This window comes from Melopsittacus undulatus, chromosome 4 (genome assembly GCF_012275295.1).
Source record: "Melopsittacus undulatus isolate bMelUnd1 chromosome 4, bMelUnd1.mat.Z, whole genome shotgun sequence".
Taxonomy (NCBI): Eukaryota; Metazoa; Chordata; class Aves; order Psittaciformes; family Psittaculidae; genus Melopsittacus; species Melopsittacus undulatus.
The window spans coordinates 99,010,797-99,034,219 of record NC_047530.1 but is presented as its reverse complement, the minus strand read 5'-3'; the positions used below and the strand labels follow the sequence as shown (position 1 = coordinate 99,034,219).

General features: G+C 42.4%; 1 protein-coding gene across 2 annotated transcripts in view; it reads left to right on the top strand.

Moving 5' to 3' along the window:
* Nucleotides 1–23,151, top strand: part of SH3PXD2A (SH3 and PX domains 2A) — a 249,054-nt gene extending 225,903 nt beyond the window's left edge. For both annotated transcript variants that reach the window (XM_005154542.3, XM_031053830.2), the window contains 6 exons: nt 1,695–1,778; nt 11,894–12,011; nt 17,259–17,593; nt 18,457–18,506; nt 20,930–21,049; nt 21,181–23,151. In XM_005154542.3, the coding sequence (XP_005154599.2) occupies nt 1,695–1,778; nt 11,894–12,011; nt 17,259–17,593; nt 18,457–18,506; nt 20,930–21,049; nt 21,181–23,076 (2,603 nt within the window). In that variant the 3' untranslated portion in view covers nt 23,077–23,151. The remainder of the gene's footprint in view (nt 1–1,694; nt 1,779–11,893; nt 12,012–17,258; nt 17,594–18,456; nt 18,507–20,929; nt 21,050–21,180) is intronic.
* Nucleotides 23,152–23,423: the final 272 nt, after the last annotated feature.

The following is a 23,423-nucleotide window of genomic DNA, read 5'->3' as shown; positions in this document are numbered from 1 at the left end:
TATCGTGAACTTAGCTTTAACCTCTCTCACTGCTATAATCTGTATGTCTAGTGAGGTGCCTTATGTGTAGTGTGTGTGTAACTGGCAGTCTAATGTCCTGTTGATTTGGAGAAAGCCACCAGGTTAAAGGAATTGGTAAGAAAAACTCTACCAGTAGGGAGTGAAGACAGTTCACGTTCTGTGGCACCAGGGGCTTCCAAGAGGATCACTGATTTCCAGCTGAAAACACAGTGATCTATAAGCTTCAATTCCAGCTCCTCTGAAAACTTGTGATTTTTCTATGGTGCACAAGGCGTCAAAGGGGAAGTACAGAGTACCACAAACAAGACACTGGGTCTGCTCAACAACACTCGCCACACCTCCAGTTCACTGGGGAAAGTTTAGGCCTTATAACACAGGAGAAAATGAGGAGAGTGAGCAGGGTGCAGGGTCTGGTCTGTAAGCCCCTGGCAGACATAAAGCGCAAAAAGCCCCTTCTGGGGAAATTACTAATTTTTTTTACTTGTTCAGCTAATCATTCCCAAATCAAATAATTTTTCTGTGCCTAATTGTCCACAGAATATGATCCTAGAAGACAGTGGTGTCTGCTCTCATGGATGCACATGAGCAGAATTGAGTGATTATTGATGTCAGAGTTTACAGTTTCCCTGTATCACTAGCAAAACAGTTGTGCTTTCATCTTAGTAATAGCTGAAGTGTAATGCTTCGCATTGCTTTTTAGTAGCACCAAGCACCCTTGCAGTAGTCGCCAAACTAGCATGGAAGCCCATGAATGGAAAAAGGGAAGTGTTTGTGTTTCTGTGACAGTCCAATGGTTCCTGTATTGTTCACACCTTCACAAGAATAAGAAGGCACTGAATACAGTTCTATGTATGTAATCCAGGAAAAAGTGGTGTCCTCTGTGCACAGCTGCTCTCAGTGCCATTTCCATAGGTGTCTTGTCTTTGTTTATAATGTAAGTATAAATTATTGTTTCGGTGTGTAACTAATTCTCAGTTCTGGCTTGTTAGCTTCTTGAGCCTGCTCAGTAATTGCAAGGTTAGGTTTTCCCTTGTATTTGTAGTCAGTATATTAGAAGTTTGGATTGTGACAATTAGCCGTGGCAGTGATTGAGCCATGTTATACACAAGGAGACATCAGACACTTTCCACCTGGCTTCTTTACCTGAGTGCTCCTGCTACAAGTGAACTCACACAAGACAGGCTGCCTTTTTTATTATTATTATTTATCCCCTAGATTTTGTTTATAGCATAATAATTTGCTTAGAGAGGGTTAGAGCCATGTTTTGGTTTGATATCATATGCTATAGACTGAAATCTCCAAAGATCATGCACTCTAACTAGAGGTGCAACAGCAATGATGTTGATCCAACCTCCTTGGACAAGTAGTCTTAAGCTGTACAGCTCATTTTGGGGTGCGTGCACACTTTGGCTTTTGGGTTTTTGGGTTTTTTTTAAGGAAAGCCATAACAAGAGTGGCAATTTATGACAGTCTAGGTGGTTTGTGTTGCTCAGGCTCAAGAATCTAACTTGTTCCACTATACTATATAAACTAAACCAAATTGTCTGCATGCCACCTAACTCATTCCTGTTAACAAGACCAGTGCTTGCAAATGCCATGTTTTATTTTATTCCTCACCTTCCCATCATTTTTTTCCCTTTGTTTTTATTTTTTCATTCCATGTTCCAAACTAGTTTCTAAGCGACGCAAGGCTCACCTGAGGCGCCTGGACCGGCGATGGACGCTGGGCGGGATAGTCAACAGGCAGCAGAGTCGAGGTGAATTAATAGCTTCCTATGGTACCAGCCCCTCAGGGTGCACCAAAAGCCATGCTGCAGGTTTGGCTGTGGTGTACCAGGGTCTGCATCTTCGGCACTCTGGTAGAGAGAGGCCAAAGCTCCAGATTTCAGATGTGGATTTTATACATGACAGCATGAGGGTGTCTTGGAACCAGGGTTAGGCACCCCAGGAGCTGGAGGCTGATAATCAAAGGTAACTCTGCAGTCTGACTCCTTGTGCTGCTTGGGGAAGCTCACATCTGTTGTGTTTTAACTTTGGGCATATTTGTACTCAGTCTTTCCTACCTCAATAAGGACAAGTGATATTTCAGGGCTATTAAAATGAGAAGAATGCCAAAAGCCATGGTCAGAGATGTGTGTGCTGGAAAAGTGCTTGGAGTGGAAAGATGAGAATCATTCCAGTTTCAGCTTGCTCTTCCTTGCAGGCAGTGCTTGGTACTAAAGACAGACTCCTTCAGAACTTTTAGGAGCTTTTGGTGTCAGTCTTGGGTGTTTAAAATACCACCAGCAGCAGTATCTATTTATTAACTTTGCTGATCTGACACTGATCCTTTGGAGGGGGAGCACTGTGTGTTCTGAAGCTATGGTTGGGTAAAGTCTGAGGTATCTTCAACCCACGCACTTCTCCAGTATGTGTGAATCTTCTCAAGAGCAAATGTACCCATTTCTATCTGCTTCTACTCTTCTTGAGAGGTTGTCCAGATGTGGTTGGTATTCGTCACACTTCAAAATGGGAAGAGGTGGGGGGAAGCACAATTTTCACTTCTGTAACTTCCAGCCAACCTTATTGAGGGGATGGAACCAAATGTAACCACAAGAGAAGCTTCTGGGTTGAGGAAAAGGTGCCTTTTCCTGCTAAGGAGACAATGTACTTTAAAAGTAGCAACTTTATCTTCTCCTGGATATGGTGGTGGTTCTTTTTACAGTCTGGTGTGTGTCCAGCACATACAACTTCTCAGTGACCTTTTAGCTTTGCTTCAAAATACGGTTGAGGGAACCAAAATAACAAGAAGGGTGTTCTTCCTGCTGGAGACCCTGCAGCAACTGGAACTACCCTCAGGGACAAAAGAACCTGTGCTTGTTTCTGTACCGCAGGAGTTTGGGAGCTACTTCTTTTGCATTGTCAAACTCTGCCAGATACTTCTAGACAAATTAACTGGGATCATTTCTGGGAATCAGTTTTCTAAACAGCTTGTTTACTAGTTTAAACAAATATATCCTTCATATTCATACAATACTACAAACAAAGCTTCATAAGATATTAATACTGCATGATCAGTCCTGTTGCATAGTCTTGAGGTAAAACTTGAGGACCTAAATTGCATTCCCAGGTTTTATCTTTTTCGCTTTTATGCCCACCATTTGCAGGCTTCAGCTCCAGAACTGCCCTCTGAGAGGTCTTGTCTGGCAGTCTTCCCCACCACAGGCTCCCCTAATCTCTTCCATCCCTGCCTTTTCCTTGTTCCATAACAGTTTCTTCCCTATTAGGCCCAAGCAATACTGGGGTTTTGAGTGTGTTGGAGAACATGTGCTTTATCTCAAACTAAATCTCAACACTTGAACTTGGCACAAACTGCAGCATCTCAAGGTTTGGGGCACTCTCCATGGCTGAGCTGCTTCTATAAGCTCTCTCCAATGCATTTCAGCCACAGCTAGCCAAGCTAGCTAAAACCAACCTGATTAATGTCATCTGAAATAGTAGGTTAGGGAGCTTTTTTTAAAAAGCAGGCTTATTGGAAGTAAAAGAAGTGATCTGAATACTTGGGGACAGGTTGGAGACAGTGGCTTTGTCATCTGACATAGCTGTAGTCTGTACAGACATTTATGCCTTCCAAGCTGCAGTTGTTGAAAGTACGAGTCTCTCTGGGTGTCCAGCTTGCTGTTCTCTAAAAGAACACAGTTTATATGAGGTCAGAAGAGATTCTTTCTCCATTCTTGCCCTCATCCCAACCCAAAAGACTTCCTAACAAGGCCAAATTTGGGTGGGTTTGCACTGAAATGACAGAATGCATGAAGTGTACACACACCCCCTGCCAACCTTCAAGCCCCTGCTCCAAAGCCCAGAAGAACTAGAAGAGCTGCTCAAACAGGAGCTTGCCAGAATTGTTTGATGCAGGCAGAACAGCTTCCCCTTCCCCACTTGGCCTCTTTCTTGGAAATAAATTCAATTAAACATTTTGGCTGCAGTTCTCCCCACCCAGTGATATTCTGCTCAAGATAGTCCCTGCTGTTGGGTTAGCTCCAAGAGGTCACTGGAGTTTAAAAGCAAGCTGTAAAGGATGCTTCCCTTCCTATTTATGCTTGGGTTCCTCTAATAAAGTGTTTTTAATCAACTAAGTCTATGATAGGATCACTTTAAAGTGAGAACTGAAGGCATTACATGTTGTTTCTGGAGACCAGGATTTTCTAAGTGACTTGGATATTAAAAACACTGGGAAAGCCCGAGTGTGGAAGGGAAGGGTGCTTGCTTCCCTGTTACAGACTCCCTAATGGGGGAGAATTATCAAGGGTAGCATATTTATCTCTACCCTTTGAAAAGCCATTTGAAGAGGCTGAACATTCCTGAGAGACTTTACTGGGTCCATGAATAAGAAACATGAAGGACAAAGTATTGAATATCATGGTAGTGCTCCTTCTTAAAGCTGCAAAAAATTTGCAGAGAGAACAGCTGTAGTCTGTTTTTACAAAGAGAAACAGATGGCATTTGTTGCTAAACTTTCCTCTTTAAAATGGTCCATGGTGTACCCAGATCTAAGAGATTACGTTGGTTTATGTTTCTTATGTAGCTGCAGAGCTTGTTTCTTTTACATGTTAAATGTTTTAAAATGTGGTACATTTTCTTAACTTTTGTCTATACATTACAAAACTCCAGTAATACAAATATGAATTGTAAGGACAAGACTGAACCTTTGTAGTTTTCCTCAGTCCTGACACTTGTCAGACCTCCAAGTCTGCAGAGTTCATGTTCTCTTGTGCTGGGTAAAATGGTAATTCTACACATGCATCTATCTGGAACTTCCCCTGGAAGACAATTTAGGATTGTTTACAAGCTAATTTAATGAGAAGTCATTTGTGCTATTCAATTTTGATTGGGAAAAGAGGGGGTTTACATGTCTGTTTTATATGCCAGATAGCTGACATAAGTTATTGCTGCTTTGGTTTTATGCCCAACACTTTCAACTGTAGCTGTTACAATGCAGGAAAGTACTTTAAAGTTATGCATATCAACAGTATAGTGACATATGGGCTGAATTTCTGCTAAATGAGCCTGTTATTTAAGAGTAGCTGCTAGCACAAAAGATAAGCTATTCAATTAAAGAGTTAAATTAGAACTTGGAAACTATAAGTCTTCCTCTTGTGTAACTTATGGAGAACGGGAGCTTGATGGGGGGAGATGGGGCATAGAGGGAGGTCAGTCATGTAACCCAATAGTCTTTGATACTTGAACCCCATCTTGAATTGGTCTTGATACTTGAACCCCATCTCCTACCCTGGCTGAATTATTCTGTAACAAGTTTTCTAGCTGTGGCAAGAGCCCTTGATCAGTACTGGTGATACAGCCTGACTGGTGTGTTTCTGCATCCCACCAGAGCTGCTCTGCGCTCTTTGGCAGCCCCCTCATAACCCACAGGACTTCTCTCTTTGTTTCCACTGTTTTTTGCTGCTTCTCCTTGACGCTGGTGAAGTGTTTGTCATTTGCAGCACAAGGCTGCTTTGCTGTGCATAAATCAAACCAGCACAGAGCGGCTTCAGACGTGGTTTGTTCTTTTAGTTTTTCATCTGGTTTTCTTTTTTTCCCTCCTCTGTGCTCCAAGGAAAGTAGTAAATGTTTATTGCCCCTTGCTGGTTGAAGAAAGAGTGTGCGCAGTACAGAACTGTTTAGAAGAAATGTCATTATTGTTCTTTTCTATCTGTTGGCACAGGGTTTTCTGTTGTTTAAAACAAAAAAGAGGGTGAGGGGCCTGCGGATGAGGAACAAAGGCTAAAGAGCTCCTGTCTGCAGATGAACACACTTGATAACTGTGGACAGTTATTTTCTGTGCTGCGTATTTAGACAAGTAAAACAAAGTGCATGTTGAATTAATGCATCGCTTTCTGGAACAGTGAGAGTTTTTCCAGAAGCAGGTCTGACAAAGGGGGGGTGGAGTGGAGGAGTGGGGGAGGGCGAGAGCAGACTGCTGACTGAGGGGAAAGTATTTTGAAAGAGAATTCTTCTGTGGTTTGGAAGATGTAGGTTTGGAGCTGTTGCATTTTGCTGAGAAATCGTTAATTGGCTGATTTCAAACCCAATTCCCCCCTACCCCCCACTCCTACTGGCATATTGAACAAGGATGGGGTCACAGGAAGTTGGGGGCATGTATAGACACCAGCTGAGCAAAGGAAAGTAGTCTCTGACTTGGTTGGCTCCTGAAGTGCTGCAGATAACTTCCACACTTCTTTATGGAGGCAGAAAAGAGCAAACTTATAAAATATAGGTGAAGGAGAGGTATGTGAAACGGGGCGCTCAGAACTTGGAAGCAGAAACGCACGAGCGCTGGCCATTTGCCTGGGAGAGATGAGGCTGATTAGGCAGGGCTGGAAACGTGCATGGTATTTGAGCTGCTTAAAGGCAAGGTTCCTGTCCCAAATAATTTACAGCCTAAACAAAGAGAAGGAAATCTGTGCATCAAAGGAACCTGGGCAAATGGCAATTTGGCATGCATCTTACTATGACCAAAATGTTTTTCACAGTGGGAAGCGATATTTATTTGGTATTTTTAAAAGCTTTTAGAGAAGGGCTAAAGCCAGCCTTGTTTGGCAAGGGAGGAAGTCAGTTTAGGTAAGGCTTATTTTAGAAAGGATTTGAGAGTTTCAGGTTATTGGTACCATGGAGGAGGGAGCCTGCTTAGGTTGATGAGGCATCATAAGAAAGGCATGGGGCTGAGTGAGAAAAGATGGAAGGATTTGGAGGAATGAGAAATACAAAGGGAGCAGGACATGTGAGAGCATGTAGCTGGATATTAAAGCAAGGCACAGCACACAGGCTGGAAAATTTGAGATGGGACAATTGAATTGATGTACACTTGGTAGGAATTTGACTGAGGTACCAAAGTGCCTGGTAAAGAGTGAAGTCTGGCTGCTGTGCCAAGAGCCTTTGGTGAGAGCAGTGTGCTTTGCTCCTTTGAGAAAGGAGCAAAGGAGGGAGGAGGTGACTGCAGTAGCTGTACAAAAGAGGTCGAAGGGCCAGATCAGGGCTCTGGTGGTGAGGAGCAGCAGTGATAGAGGATTTTGAAGATGTTGAGGAAAGGAACCGTTACCTTGATGATAAACTAGGAGGAATCTGAAATAACCAGTGCCAAGGGAATCAGGAAGATTTGGGAAGCGCTACTGAAGCTCTACATTACAACTCAAGCAGTAAAACCATAAGTCTGCTTTTCTTGACCTGACAGTAAGTATAAATCCAGACAGCCGGAGGAGAGACCAAGTTGCCTTCTCAAGACACCTCATAACTTTAATGTGTAGTATGTGTGTGTGCAAACGCACGGGTAAAGTCTGAAAGTCTGGTTTGACAGATGGGAAGGTGACAAGTTTGGTGTCTTGCTCTGTCAAACAGGTACAGTTTCTTCAGGAACAGACAAAGTTTCATCTTAACTGTTTTGACACTTTTCCTGTGGGAGAGGTGTCCTAACACATCACCTGATATGGAAAACACCATGCTCAATCCTTATACATTCTTTGAGATTCCCCTTTTACTAGTAAACAGAAATACATCAGGTGAAACAAAAGAAAACCTATTTGGTTACTATGCTGTGTAAAGGCAGTGTGAAGGAGGGGACACATCTGCTCACTCTTTAATTACAAGCTACAGTCTTACACAAAAGGAGAAAACGCAAAGCTCTGTTATGGTCTGCCATTATCCAGGAATAAATGCCATGGACAGTAAGTCCTCCTAAAATGTAACAAATTAAATATGGCATCCCTAGTTTTTGTGCAACCAGTATGTTGTAGCATAGCTATTAACAGGCTGGGTGAGACGAAGTAGCATTTCAGTCCCCAATGGCTGCAAAGGTGACCTTTTACTTCTTGATAAGCATTGCCAAGGTGCCTACAGGTAACCTTGCTCTGCTGTAAATCATGTGATGGTTTAAGAGCTGTACTACAAATCCTATTTATGCAAAAAGTTACACTTTATTAAGCTGCATATTAAAATAGGTGGGAAATGATGTGTGAGCACACTTAAGCTATGCTAACCTGGGTTTAGATCAGGTTTCATAGGGGTTGCCTTGACTCTGCTTCCAGCACTCTCAGAAATAGGCCTCTTTCCTCAAAATTAAATGAAGCTGCATTGAAACTGACTTGGCTTAATATAGAGAAGAATTTTACTCAGAGTTTGTGGTGTCACCACTTAAAGAACCATTCCCAGCAGCTCCCCTTCTCCCTTATGCTCATGCAGATCTGCAGTGAAGCAAACCAGACTTAGGGTCATACTGACTTTTCCTTGGCCAGGTTGGCTTCAGGTCCATCTCATGGAAAAGCCATGAACTGAGCAAGGAGACACGGTGGGTGCAAGGCAAGATGAAGGAAGGAAAGGGGAATGGGCTGTTACAAGGACATGGGAACTGTCCTCTGCTGTCCACATTGTTTTCCCAGTAATCCACCAGGATCTGTCTCTATGGCTCCAAGCCTCTACTGTCTCTCTTCAGGAGACTTCGAGTAGAAGCAGAGTAAAATAGGAGCCTGCCTTTATTTGGGGAGGAGAAAAGGAAGAAGTATAAAGACTGACAGGAAAGTGAGGCTTTAGGATAGCTAGTGCACTGATCACTGGGGCTGCTGGGGTGTCTGGGAGGGCTGGGCAGAGCACAGCTACAAGTGCCTGAGTTGGGTAGCCCAAACAGTGCAGAAGTTCTTATTGTGCAAGTTTTAAACAGTTTCTGTGTCTGGGTAGGAGGGAGAATTACATGTACTAATCCTTCCTTTCTAAGCTAAGTGGGTTGAAGTTGGATAACACATGATGTGACAGATTGTAGCCCTTTGCCAAAGAGATTTTGCTTCTTCATGTGTGCCTTGTTCAGATTTATTAATGCAGCTGAATTTCCAATAGAGGTACCTCCTTCAGTTTAGCTAGGGAGGTATCTTTGACCTGCAAAATAGTGGTAAAGGAGTATAAGTGAAGTTAGCTAATTGAGCCATCAACAGATCTCTTGGTGTCAGGTGCTAAGAACAAAGGTGCCTTTATGATATTTCTGTATTGAAGTGTATTTAGGACTCTCATCCCATTATTTCTAAGGTGTAGCCTTTTGGCTGATGTATGTACTTTGCAACATGTCAAGTGGACAGAATAAACTTCACTACCTCAATGGTGAAGCTGTAATAGAAGCTGCAGCTGGGGAATATGAGCTATGCTTTTGTTTGCCTTTCCCCCCCCCCCCCCCCCCCCCATCCTTTGGTAATTTTTAAGTCAAAATTTAATGAATCAAAATTAAACACTTCTGTATTCTCTGTAGATCTGGGCATACAACTTTGATGGTAGGTCTGGGATGGTTTAGTGACTTGTGTCTTATACCATGGCCTGTCATTGTAGCTAGATGAAACCATCATGAAAGCTCGGATTTGTCAGTGTAATTTGGAGCAGTGTCTTTCTACTGACTGATGCTCTCCTGATTCTCTCATAAAGCCATTTATCTCTGTTACCTCTTCCTAGTAATTTTATCAGTTCTGAAATGTCAAATATCTTCTCTTAAACACTGGACTAGTAATCTGATATATTGAATGCTGCATCAGTTGTCTTAAGTAATACAGCCATTGAAAGCTCCACTGCTCCCTTAAGCAAATCTTGGTGTATATATAGATATATATATATATTTGGCGTATATATATATAAAAAAAAAGAAATCTTGGGGTATATATAAAGACTATCTCACTGGCTAGAGATAGTCTTTGAGAAACAAAGCAGAATCACCCTTTGACTGCAAGGAGGCACATATCTCCATAATACTGTTTAAGTTACAAACCTCATGTATGTTTGTGGTATCCACTGCACTACTGAGAGAAGCCAAACGTGTAATCTTGGGAATGGCTGTAATTTTTGCTGCAAAAGCACTTTGCAAGAGGAAACTGTAATGGTGGCTTCCCTGTTTTGATCTGGAGGCTTAAAAATAGAACTGCTAAACAAAAACATTGTAGGACCCTCTCTTTTCTAAATGGATTTTTAATACTTTTGGTTGTCTTTAATTCATGGGAAAACTTCTCTCTCTCCTTCCTACTTCCATGCAGCCCTTCCTCCATATAGGGAGGAGTCACCTAAAAGGCTTTCCTCTCAACAAGATTTCCTCTTTTCCTGTGACTTTGAAGCCAGGTTTCATTAGGCAGGTTTCATCCATCAGACCCCATCTTGTAATAGAGTATTTCTGTGGGGACAGTGTCATATACTGATAGTGCACATTATAAACTAGCTGGAATTTCTTATCAGTGATAGGACAGTTAAAGCAGCCATCTTATGAGAGAGAAGGAGAGAGTATTTTCCTCTTGGAGGCAAAGGTTTTGACAGGTCTTACCTATCCAGAATTGTAAGGATCCAAATGTAACCCATCGAGGGAAGTTGACTTCAGAGATGTAGCTTTGCTGAATTTTCTGCTATCGGATGCACTGTCCATGTCCCCCATCACCCTTTCTAAGGTATTATTTCTTACTTTCTCTCAGTTATGGTTTGCTTTTTATTTAAAGTTTTCATGCATTCCCCAACAACAGAATACAATTGAGCCACAGAGCCAAACAAGTGGCTGGGTCTGCTTCACTCTCTCCAGAAGAGTGTTTGCCTCAAGCTGCTGCAACCTTTTCATAGCTCCTTTGTCCTGCAGTGATCTGGACTCACTGGACTCTGGATTCACTTAATTTCCTGCCTGTTCCTGTGCCCTGACAACCCACTATTTGCTCCTGGCCATGCCTTGTTGTGACTGCCAGTAGGAAGTGCTACTAAGGCTGGTGAGGGTGCACCTTATTGCTTGCCTTCCCTCCCTTTGATCTAGCTGCAGAAACCCATGCTGTTACATGCATTGCAGCTTGGGTTCAGGAGAGGGGTTTGGTAATGTTTTCCATGTCTGCTGCTGCAGAGCAAGGCTGGTAGTTCATGTTTTCAGTGCCATTTGTAATCTTTTAAACTAATGGAGGAGAAGGTTGATCTTGAGTGTGATGGAAATGCTGCAGTAGATGACTCCTGGTGGGTGGAGGAAGATGATGACAAAATGTCTGTTCTGTTCTGCTCATTGCCTTGCTCTTAAGAAGTCTGCTCACCCCTGCCTGGCTGGAAAGGGGATAGATGCTGCAGATGAATAGAGATGCTGAGTTTTTGGCTCAGATACCATACTTTAAATCTAGCCTGTGCTTTTGAAGTGTGTGTCTTAATTCTAGCCCTTGTTTACCACTACCACAAATCTATTTCTCTGGAGTGAGGTCTAGCAAATTATGCAAAACACTTCACAACTCATGAGTACAAATGCTATATGGTCTCCTGTCAAATGCAAAATGTCTTTATTCATTTATCACTTTTTTAATGCTGTTTCAAGCTCGTTGCTGTAGACCTGTGCTGTCTGGGAGGTGCCAGGAGAGCAGTGTGATGGGCTAGCCCTCTGAGTTGGGGAGGATCAGTCCTTCTCGGGATGCAGGGCTAGGGTTTCAGTAATACAATGCTTTCTGCAGCCATGTGCGTGTTCAAAGAGCCAACTGGCTGGAGCTCCTGCAGTGACGCTTGGCTGATTTGGCAGCTGGGTTGATTCTGTCAAGTTACAGTATGGGAGTTAAGTCCAGCTTCAAATCCTCTCCCTTACCCACTCGAGGAACTTGGAGAGGGGGGATAGGAAGGAGGGGGGAAGCTCTCAGGGGACTTTGTGTCATTATTGGCATGGAAGCACTTTGTGATTATCAGCAGCAGGGTTGTGGCAAGGGGCTGATTATCTATCATGTCGTCAGCATAAATAACCAGTGGGCCCCTGAGCAGGGCTCCGCCTTTTGTAACGGCTCCACGTAATCACTGCATAACAGTTTAAAACCAAGCAGAGCAGAAAAACAGCTGGGCTAATTCTGACCCTAACTGATGTTGCCTTTTCTCCCCTCGCTAGAAGAGAAATATGTCACTATCCAGCCGTACGCCAGCCAGGGGAAGGATGAGATTGGGTTCGAGAAAGGGGTCACCGTGGAGGTCATCCAAAAGAACCTGGAAGGATGGTGGTACATAAGGTAAAGAAGCCATGCAGCCAGGCTGCTGCAGAAACTGTGACAATGAGCTTTTCTGATCCTTCACTTAGCGTTAAATAATTCTGTAGCTAGGCAAGGAAGCCCAAATTGTTCATAATACCTCTTGAAGAAACGTAAAGTAAAGGCTATGATGATACAATGGTGGTTAAAGTAACACTACAGTGTCTGTGAAAGCTGTGAACCATTCCAGTGGGGAAATTCCTGAGCTTGTAGACTATTTTCTTTCCTTCAAGTTAAAAGCCCATATCTGAGTTATGATCGGTGAGACCTATCAAAGCTTTCTGTTCTATGTAATTTAAATATGTTTCTGGTATAAGAGTTATTCTGTATCATGTTTAAATCTATTGATAGCAATGCTGAAAGGCTGATTGTGATCTCTTGAGCTGTCTGGGGGAGGCAGTGCTATTTTCAGGGATGGAAGAGATCAGTCTGCTGTCTGTAGCCCTTGTCCAGACTTATTGGTGGTCTCAAATAATTTGCCTGATTTCTGCCTGTCCACCTTAGATGTTCCCAGTGTACAGAGACTGGATTCTGAGGGCAGGTGAAGTTATCATTGTGTATCAAACTTTGTTATGTGTTTGAAACAGCAGTCATAGAGGATAATTGTGACTTAAGAATACTCCTTTTAACTGCTTATGGAGAGGATGTAAATTAGCTATGTCTTAGATAGTAATATAAGGTCAGGATGAGTACTTACTGAGAGCTTTCTCCATCTAGGCATACACAATACTTAAGGTTTAGTGCTTTTTCTTGATTCTGCCCCTAGTTTTGTATCTGTGCATGAATCTGCCAGTGCTGTGAAATCCAATTTCTCTTTAAACAAGATGTGATACAACAGGTAGCTTATAAGCAGAGGCTTCTCTTCTGGGCAACGAAAAACATCCCACTAGTCATCTTTTTCCATTCAGCTTGTAAATGCAGTGATTATCTCTTCCCCTTTCCTTCCCCAAGCCAAAACTTGCTTTTGTTTTGAATTCTGCTTGATTTATCAGCTATGAATGAGGACTATGAAAATGCTGACTGAAGCAGTGGTGGTGTTTTTCTTGATGTCCGTTATTTGGAAAACTGATACTGTTGGGTTATGGGGTTTCATAATTTTTCTTTTTAACTTCTGTTTAATGTTTCCATAGAGGGAATAGGCTAATGAAGGTAGCAGTGGAGCCAGGAAGGTACCCTAGATAGGAGGAACTCAAAAATGCCTGGGTTTGGTCAGGTCACATTTTTTTTTCTCTTTTAATCATTTACAGAAGTGGAATCCAAAGTTGAAGATAGAGGAATCAAGAGCATATAGGGTTTTTTTTAGAAAGAAGAATCACTGCAAGACATCTTTAACTTCTGTTGCTATTTTTAAGTGAAGCCTTATGACTGCTGTAGATTCCCCTTTGCAATATTAACAGTTCTACAATAAGCAGAATTTCTTTTCCCTTCTTTCTCCCCACTTTTCCTCACATACTCCTTCAGCCAACCCAAAACACACACTTTTCCATATAGCAGAAGTGGATTCTAGTGGACAGTGATTCTTGCTGCAGTAGCTTAAGTAGCCACTTCATGGTGATCTACTGCAAGGACAGTGGATGCTCCAGCTACGCCATTGTAGTTGGGGAATACAGCATGCCCGTGGCTTTTTTGTAAGAGGCATTTTGAGTTGAGTAACCACTCATCTTGTTGAAAGGTTATTTAGAACCTCCCCATATGTGTGTGACAAGTGTGTTGGGTGTCAGCCATCATCCTCTCTGCCTGTGGAGCACTATGTCTCGGTCTTGCTGGAAGATTTAATTTCTTTTAGAAACAGTTTGGGTTTTTTAATGTAGAATCATGGAACAGTTAGGGTTAAAAGGACCATAAGATCATCTACTGGACAGCACTTGGAAATGCTGATATGTTGATCCATCCCTGCAAGATGGTCCTTTGCTGTTTATTAGACTTAAACTGCTCTGTACACTGTTAGGTGCCACTCAGAAAACCATTCCTCTTCTACAGAAAGACATTCTTCTGACTACTGAGTGCCTTAAAAGGAGCAAATCTTTCTGCAGTGAGTATGGGGGAACAGAGAGCAGGAAGAGAGCACAGCTGAAGCCTGCTGCCTTGTTGTCTGCTGGGCTGGTAATGGAGACTGAACACACACACACATCAATGTGTAGAAATAAAAAACAAATCCTGCAGCTTGCAAATGGAATCCACCTTAAAGTCATTAGCTTGTTCCACCTTAAATATGTAATTTCCCCAGATTCCTAGCCATGTGCTGATCCTCATTTCCTGTCCTTTTTCCTTTTTTTTTCTCCTTTTTTTTCCTTTTTTTTTTTTTCCCTAGTTTGCTTCCCTCTGGAGTAATTCCAGTGCGCTGGAGCTGGAAAGCAGATGTGACTCCTAGACTCACAGAGGCACTTCTGACTCTTTTTTTTAACATTCCTATGGTTTGAATCCATTTTTTCCTTCATGTAATATAAATAGGGAAGGTTTTGGAATCTCTGAGGAGCAAAATCACTGCACCTCATTCTGCAAGCCTCACAGTTCAGTGCTGCAGAAGCTAGAGGCAATATTTATGCCTTTATTTTGCTCTGTGTGCATTCTGACTTAAAAATAAACAAATAAAATATTTGGACTCTGGAGAAGTGAAAGGGAAGCTCTGACCTGGGATCCTTCTTTCTGTCCTACTGAGCTCAGTGGATCTGTGCGCTTCCCAGAATAATCATGACTGGCATTAGCATCCATTATTAGCATCCATTATTAGCATCCATTATTAGATCTTGCCACCTGGAGGTAATCTCATGGTGTCCAAGTAGTTTGGAGGCCAAGTAAGTAGCAATATGCTAAGTAAAACCTTTGTTATTTGTCTGCATCTTCATTTTGTGGTTGGTTGTCAGCCCCAGCCTATGTGAATGAAGTGTAGTTGGGAGGTGTTAGTGGCACAAAAAGGAGGAATCTAGGATGGGGTTTGAAATGTCTCCAGTAGGTTGTGAACATAAAGGAAGTAAGATTGGGATTCATCTCTTGATGAGAAGATTGAGAAGATTGTAACTTGTTCAAGACTTCCCTGAAGCTGATTAGCAGTTGCCCTTGTTCTTCATTCACCTATGAAATAGGGAGATAAAGTAGTCTTTTAAGGTGATACGTGCAAAAGTCTTTGATATTACCGAATTCAAGAACTATTTGACTTACATAAGTAGCTTTTATTTGTGATGTTGTACAAATAAACTGGCAGTTGCTGGCAGAATTTACTAACTCACAGGAAGAAATAACCAGCAACAGCTTCTCTACTGAGGTTATGTTGCCCAAAGTTATTAACTGTCCAGATATTGCTGCTACTATTCAGTAGGAGAAACTATGTGAGATCAGAGATGTCTGAAGCAGGAGGGTTATATGGGCTGATCCAAATACATACAGTTGGCAGGAGAACTAACATGCCAGTACAGAACCTGCCTGTGACTGCCTTTCTGATCTTAAACGTGTTAAGTCTCCCACAAACTAAGATGGATGTAAACTGTTTTTTCTTGCTGATTTTGCACAATCAGGCTCTGTTGAAAGTAACCTTTGGAGCTGGAGTGCTCAGTGCATTGGCCAATGAGGCTTTCTCACAGATTAAAATCTTTACATCTCTAGTTCATATAAAGTTATAAATGTCCTTTAAAGAAAACTTCTGTGACTTCTGCTGCCCAGGCAGCAGAAAGTATTGGTCAGTAGCTCTGCAAAAGGGCCTTCTACTGCAAAAGGGCAGGAAGCCAAAAGTCTTCAGGGCTGGAAAATGTCATTGAGAGCTGCCTTGTCACAACGGGATATGGCGCATATTCAGGCCTTTTGCATCTTGACAGAGTATCAATGTCTGGATGCTGTGTATCTGTTGAAAGTCAAATCAAGTTGTTACCATTTTGCTGCTGTTAGTTTCCATGTGGCAAATAAATCTCAGAGTTGTTGGGATTCTTTCCTTTTACACCAGAATCTTTGGGGAAAAACTTGTCACTAGGCTTTCTGAGCAGGAGGTATTCCATAACTTTGCTTTCATGTGTGACAGAAGGCAGGTATGTAGGGGGAAGCAGCATCACTAGTATCCTGGGTGATCTAGATATGGTGAACGAGCTGAGTATGCCCTCATGCTGGAATTTCACCATGACCTCAGAATCCAGGTGTTGGCATGGCAAAGTTGCTCCTTTGCCAGGGAATGATTTGCTGATATTCTACCTCACCTGCCCCCCCAGCTCCTTCTGCTGTCTAATGAGTCTCCATTTTAATTAAAGAGCCTTAGAGTCCTACTGGTTTAGCTTTTGTATTTCCAGCAGATTTCCTGAGCACCAGGATGTTAATGGTGCCTGCTTTCCCACTTACAGTAAAGCTTCTGCCTTGAGTATTTTGAGAGATTAAAGAGAGAAAGTTTTCAGTGACTCATTCTGTAGCAAATTAGTGTTTCACTAGGGAAAGCAGAGTTCATCCACGTGGTCTTCCCTGGAGTCTAATTGTAATCTGAAATCCCTGCTGAGGTGTTAGGAATGGCAGGAGTTAGAAAAACCATCTTCCCAAAAGCCCAGTTGTGGAAGAATAACTTCAGTTTGAAGTGTAGCATGAGCAGCTCAGGCTGGTGCTCCAGGAACGTGTACTGGATTCAGGTGTCTGTTCAGATTTCCCAGTTTATTTCTTTAAATAGCCTCTAACTTGTTCAGAGGAATGAATCTCCATCAAAGCCGTTTTTCTTTAGTCAAACTGTTTCTTGACTTTACAGTGCTAGAGAAAGCTGCAGCAGATTTAGTCCCATATTCTCCGTAAGAGAAGATGATCATACAAGACTGGGAGTTATGGGAGGAGCATCAGTGTATGTTAATAGTTGCAAGGGGGGAGGCTTGAATAAGGACCTTGAACTGTAGACAAGGTCTCTGTACTGAGCTCCATCTGCCCTTAGTTTAGCCCTTTTCCCTTTTGAGTTGCCACTAGAAAGTATTGAAATATTTTACTTGATAATTTACTTTTTTTGCTGTATGAGAAAATACTCAGTTTGCCTAGTGCTGTTTTGAGTGTGGCATAAAACACATAAGTCCTTCCATAGGATGACTGGGTTTTAACAGCAGTCCACAGCTCATGGCTACCTCAGCTGACATGTTTTGATCAATAGGTAATGGAGACCAGAAAAGCTTATCCAAGAACCTCAAATTTTGGCTTATATTATCATTTATCACTTCTGCCTTAGCTATGATACCTTAAATGTGTGAGAAGATGTGATGATCTTTACGTTTGCCTCTGCAGGTATCTAGGCAAAGAGGGCTGGGCCCCAGCTTCGTATCTGAAGAAGGCTAAAGATGATCTTCCATCCAGGAAAAAGAACTTAACTGGGCCAGTGGAAATCATAGGAAACATCATGGAGATCAGTAACCTGCTGAACAAGAAATCATCCACTGATAAGGAAACTCAAGCAGAAAATGAGACTGCAGAAACTCATATCACCAAGAAGGAAATCAGTTTGCCCATCCTGTGCAATGACTCTAATGGCAATGCCATGATGACTCCAGACAAGCAGATCTCCAAACTGGCCCAGGGATCCCCAGCCATAGCAAGGATAGCACCACAAAGAGCTCAAATAAGTAAGGCAGTAAAGTAGTTTGGGTTTCCACTGGCTTTCAGTGAATTTTGTTTTCTGCCTTTCAGGGCATGCATTGCCTAAGTGCCATGTGTACTGGCTTTATAGCTGAGTCCACATGAGCAGATCTTTGTATTGTCTGTAGATCTGCAGGAAGGGCAGGACATGGTCCTTCATTAGTAGTGATGAAATTTGATTTCACTCTCTACAAGGGCTGGCTGGTGGTTCTTTATCTTAACCGGTATGTGTTTGCTTTTTACTATTTCCCAGAGAAAGATTCCTTTCCTTTTGAAAACTCTAAAATGTGACCCCCACCCTCAGTAATGCAGATGATGTGATGGTGCGTTAGAGTCAGGGAGAGCACCTATATCTTCTCTTGCATTCGTTCTGTTGTTTTCCTGGGGGCAAATTGCTATAATGTTTTTACTAGTTTGTCTGCAAAATGCAGATGCTAATAACACCAGTCTATACAAGGAATAGCAAGATACTATGATAGAGGACAACATGAGTGTTATTAATTTAGTGGATTATTTTTACCGCTGGGGAGAAAACTAGGTATTAGGCCAATTCTGTACTGGCCAATCTCCAATGGTGCTGGTCAGTTCCAGCAGAAAATACAATCCACTACTTTCTGGCAGTGATTTCCTCTTAAATTTGCTGGCTTAGCTGAGATGAATAGCTAAGCTACCTTGGTATTTCTAATATACCCTCATAGTTTCCTATCTTTTTTTCATGCAGATGCCTTAAATATTGCAAATACTGACAACTAATATTCTCAAACTATGTAACAGCAAAGAGCTGCTGAAAAATGTGTTTAGCAGTACTTACAAAGTTAAATAAATTGTCCCTTTTCCCTTTCCTGCTCAGGTTCTCCAAATCTAAGAACAAGGCCACCACCACGAAGAGAATCCAGTCTGGTTTGTATTGGTTTACGATATATGTTAGCAGTGGGGTAGGTGTGTGGGTGAATTATGAGACCTTCTACAGCTGTATGGGGGGGGAGGGGTATAGAATCATAGAATAGTTAGGGTTGGAAAAGAGCTTAAAATCATCAGGTTCCAACCCCCCTGCCATGGTGAAGGACACCTCACACTAAACCATATCACCCAAGGCTCTCTCCAGCCTGGCCTTGAACACTGCCAAGGATGGAGCATTCACAACTTCCCTGGGCAACCCATTCCAGTACCTCACCTCCCTAACAGTAAAGAACTTCCTCTTTATATCCAATCTAAACTTCCCCTGTTTAAGTTTCAACCCGTTACCCCTTGTGCTATTGCTACAGTCCCCAGTGAAGAGTCCGTGCCCAGCACCATTATAGGCCCTCTTCAGATACTGGAAGGCTGCTATGAGGTCTCCATGCAGCCTTCTCATGCCTGTTCATTTTATTGTTCATCTGTTGGGCAGACCTTTGGACATCCTAACATTAACTGGGAACTGCAGGGTTGTTAATCCTAAAATTACTATGTTGTGCATGAGCCTTAAAGCCTGTCTGGCTGACTCAGCAGCATTAAAGTACCTCTGTGTGTCTTTAGGCCAGACTGGATCTTTTGACTTTCTCTTGTCTTCTGTCCTTCTTCCATTCCTACTGTCTTTGAGATAGTTAAGCTTCACTTTTGTACATGTTTAAAGTGACTTGAGACTTTATGGAAGGATGTGTACTATGGGAATGAGACCTCCTATGATTTTTACCCTCAAAGCTGGAGGACCAATTTGATATTAGGACTGTGATCTTCAAATAGAAAGTACTAAGTAATCTATTAGCACAAAGTCATGCTAATAACTTGTTTACAACTAGACAATACATAGTGTTTAATCTTTGTTGTACCCTTTTTTAGCAGTATGTGACTTACAATTTTTTGTGTGTTATCTGAGATCCCTGTTAACTAGATGAACAGCATATTGGCATTTTCTTCCTGTTTCTTTTTGCATTATTTTCAGATAGACTTTGTTTTGGCAAGACTATTACTCTTAATCTCATGCTAAAAATAACAATGATAATATATATAAAACCCTGAACATGTCTGCTGTTCTCAATTATCTTCATTTAATCCAAACCATGCTATTATCTGAAGGCATTTTATTATGCTGCACTTCTGCTGTGTTTCAGCATTTATAGTGCAGAAACATCCAATTATAACATTGTTAAACATGGCTCCTAAGGTGCAGTGGTGCATTCTCCATGAAATACCACATGCTGTGTTTCATCACATTCATGTGATAAAACTTGGGTTGTTAGTTACAACAACAAGGATATTTTAGAAACAGAGCAGCGTGAGAATAAAGCACAGTACGCAATTTGCTTTTCTCCCATTGATGGCTTAGGATCATTTTGTGTCTTTGGCTGTCCTGTGCATGTCTGTGGCAGGTCTGACCTATGGTCAAGAGATCCTGACATGCTGCAGTTCTAGTGTTAGAACCACAAGCTGTGAAGCTTCACCAACATTTACTCATTCTGTAGATGAGCATTGTGCTAATCTGAAAAGCTTTTGGTAATGAAATTCTTGATAGGACTCTTACCCCCTTTATCACCTTAAAAATAATTGTTTCAAACTCTGAAATGCAACAGCTCAATGTAAAGGCACATGGCTTTTAGAAGAGTCTGGTATGCTGCCAGAGTGGCTGTAAATAGCAGTGTCGTGCTTCTTTCGGAGCCTCTATACAATTTGAATGCAGGTCATGTTGGGATTGAGTAGAGGTTCTGGGACTCTGTTACATGAGGGAACTGGCATCTTGATCCCGTAGTAAAGCCCTTCCTCTCTCTTACCACTTTAGCTGAGCAAAGCTCTTCATGGTGTCTGTGATATTATTCTTTCTTGCTACAACAGAATCCTATTAGCTCATACCACTCTTTCAGATGGTTTAAAAATCCCACAACAGATTAAGAGCAATAATTCATTAGGATTACATTTTAAGGCAGTGTATTTGGTGACAGGCAGAAACTTATGGGCCAGTTGCTGTGTGATTTTCTGCAATTGTGGCAAGCCATTCAGAACCGAGTCTTTCTAGACAAAACTGAGAGTACATGGGCTGTTGTTACTGTGACTGGAATGGCAGCTCACACTTTATGGCCCATCAGTATAATGTTTTACTGTTTAGGTAAAGATTATCACAGTTTTAATAGGTGGTGAAGGAGGCATGAACAGTGCGCATTTTGATAGGCTTCTCTCTTGTGGCCCATCTCAGCATATCAGCTTCCACTCTGGAGAACTGGGAAGTTATCATTAGGAAGTAGCACAGGAATAAGGAAGAGTTTCAGTGAATGAAGGCAAATATTTTTTCATATTGCTGTTCAGCCACTGTTTCTTTGGTTTGATTGAACAAAACTCCCTATTTTCTGTAGGGTTTTCAGTTGCCCAAACCACCAGAGCCACCCTCTGTGGAAGTGGAATACTACACCATTGCAGAGTTCCAGTCATGTATTTCTGATGGCATAAGCTTTCGTGGAGGACAAAAAGCAGAGGTGAGCCTTAACAGTGCAGCTGGAAAAACTGTAATATTTGGCTATTACAGGGAACTGGATTGAACAGGAAGGAGTGGAAAGCTTTTGGTTGAGACTTTTGTCAAAGTAACATGTTCTTTGTCATGTCCTAGGTTATAGAAAAGAATTCTGGTGGCTGGTGGTACGTGCAGATTGGAGAGAAGGAGGGATGGGCCCCAGCATCTTACATTGACAAAAGGAAGAAGCCGAATTTAAACAGAAGAACCAGTACTTTAACCCGCCCAAAAGTTCCTCCCCCAGCACCTCCCAGTAAACCAAAAGACCCTGAAGAAGGAACAGCTCCTGGAACAGTTTCTTCAGGCGATACCCAGGACTCTCCCCACAAGCTGAAATATGAAGAACCTGAGTATGATGTGCCTGCCTTTGGCTTCGACTCAGAGTGTGAAGGGAGTGAAAGTCATCATGAGGAGGGCACTCTTGAAAAACGACTGTTTCAGCCCCTCAAGCCCTCTCCTATGTCATCACTTCAGAAAACAAAGTTCAAAGTAGGAGAGTCTTCAGAAGAAGTTGCTCACGAAGAAGAGACCATCTATGAGAATGAGGGATTCAGACGTTATGTGGAAGATGCTTCGTCCAATAAGGAATCTAGTGGAGACTCCGATTCTCAGAAAAGTTCCTCTCTCTCCTTGATCCAAAGGAATTCTCCATCTTCCAGCTCTCCTAAGTCATCACTTATGAAGCTCAAGATGGACAAAAACATTCAGCCTGATCTTGGAAAATGCCATTATTCCAGGAGTGAGGAAACAAAACCAAGGTCAGCTTCAGATGTTGGTTTACGAAGTGTGCCAAGGACAGGCATGAAGAAAGAGCCTGGTCAAAGTCCTTCCATTAGAGCAAAGCCAATTGTTAGGCCCAAGCCCTTCCTGAACAAGGCAGACTCTCAGAGCCAAGAAAAGATGGATATCAGCACTTTAAGGCGACAGCTGAGGCCAACTGGGCAACTCAGAGGTGGACTTAAAGGTTCAAGAAGTGAAGAGTCTGAGAGTCCCCCATATACAGCTTCTGATAACCAAGAGGATCCTGTTAGGAGGAGCTCGGCTGATATTATTACAGCTCCTTCCCGTGGCATTTTCTGCTCTAGCCATACAGCCAAAACTGAGCAAGAAAATGACTCCAGATGTTTCTATGTGACCACTGACTCATACCAAAAGGTACAGGATTCTGAAATTTGCTTCCCAGCAGGAGTAGAAGTGGAAGTGCTGGAAAAGCAAGCCAGTGGATGGTGGTACCTGAAATACGGAGACATGGAAGGCTGGGCTCCTTCCCATTATTTGGCTCTCCCTGATAACCAGCAGGAAACCACATCAGCAGAGACTGATGCCTCATTTGCCAGGAACAGGAAAAATGAAAATAAGTCAAACAGTTTAGAGAAGATAGAGAAGAGGGTTCAGGCTTTGAACACCATCAACCAGAGCAAACGTTCAACACCACCTATCCCAAGCAAACCTCCTGGTGGTTTTTCAAAGCCATCAGGGCCAGTGAAAATGAGGAATGGTGTGAGGCAACTTGCTGTCCGGCCGCAGTCAGTGTTTGTGTCTCCACCACCAAAGGATAACAACCTGTCATGCTCCTTGCGCAGAAATGAATCTTTAACAACTACGGATCATCTTAGGAATGTCCGTCGGAATTGCTCCTTTAGCAATGCATGGTCACAGCCTGGTGATGCGAAGGGGAAGCAGCCTGAGCGGTCGGGTACAGAGAGCTCAGAGAACACCTCTAATCTCTCTACCCAGAGGAATGGGATTCCTGTGTCCACAGTCAGGCCAAAGCCCATTGAGAAATCCCAGTTCATCCACAACAATCTCAAGGACATCTATGTTTCCATTGCAGACTATGAAGGGGATGAGGAGACTGCAGGGTTTCAAGAAGGTGTCTGCATGGAGGTCCTCGAAAGGAACCCAAATGGCTGGTGGTATTGCCAGATTATGAATGGTGTGAAGCCATTCAAGGGCTGGGTGCCCTCAAATTACTTGGAGAAAAAGAACTAATATTGCAATATCTTTAACCTCCCTAATTTATACTGTTCCTGCTGTGTACATGTGGAAAAAAAAAACCCAAACAGTTGCTACACAAAAAGACGTTTCCCTGTGCTCCAGTTTGTACAAAGGGACAAAGGAGTCTATGCTGAGGACAAACCTGCTGTGTTCTGGAGAGGTTTGTTGGGTTAATATGTTGTAAACAGCTATGAGGAAGATGCAGCATAGTCAAATGCCTTTTTGTGAAGTTGTTAATAATCTTGTATGTGTAACAGGGTATGATATCACATCTTTCCCATTATTGATAGGAAACCAAATGTGTGCCTTTTGTGAGAGAGAAATACACGTGCATCTACTTG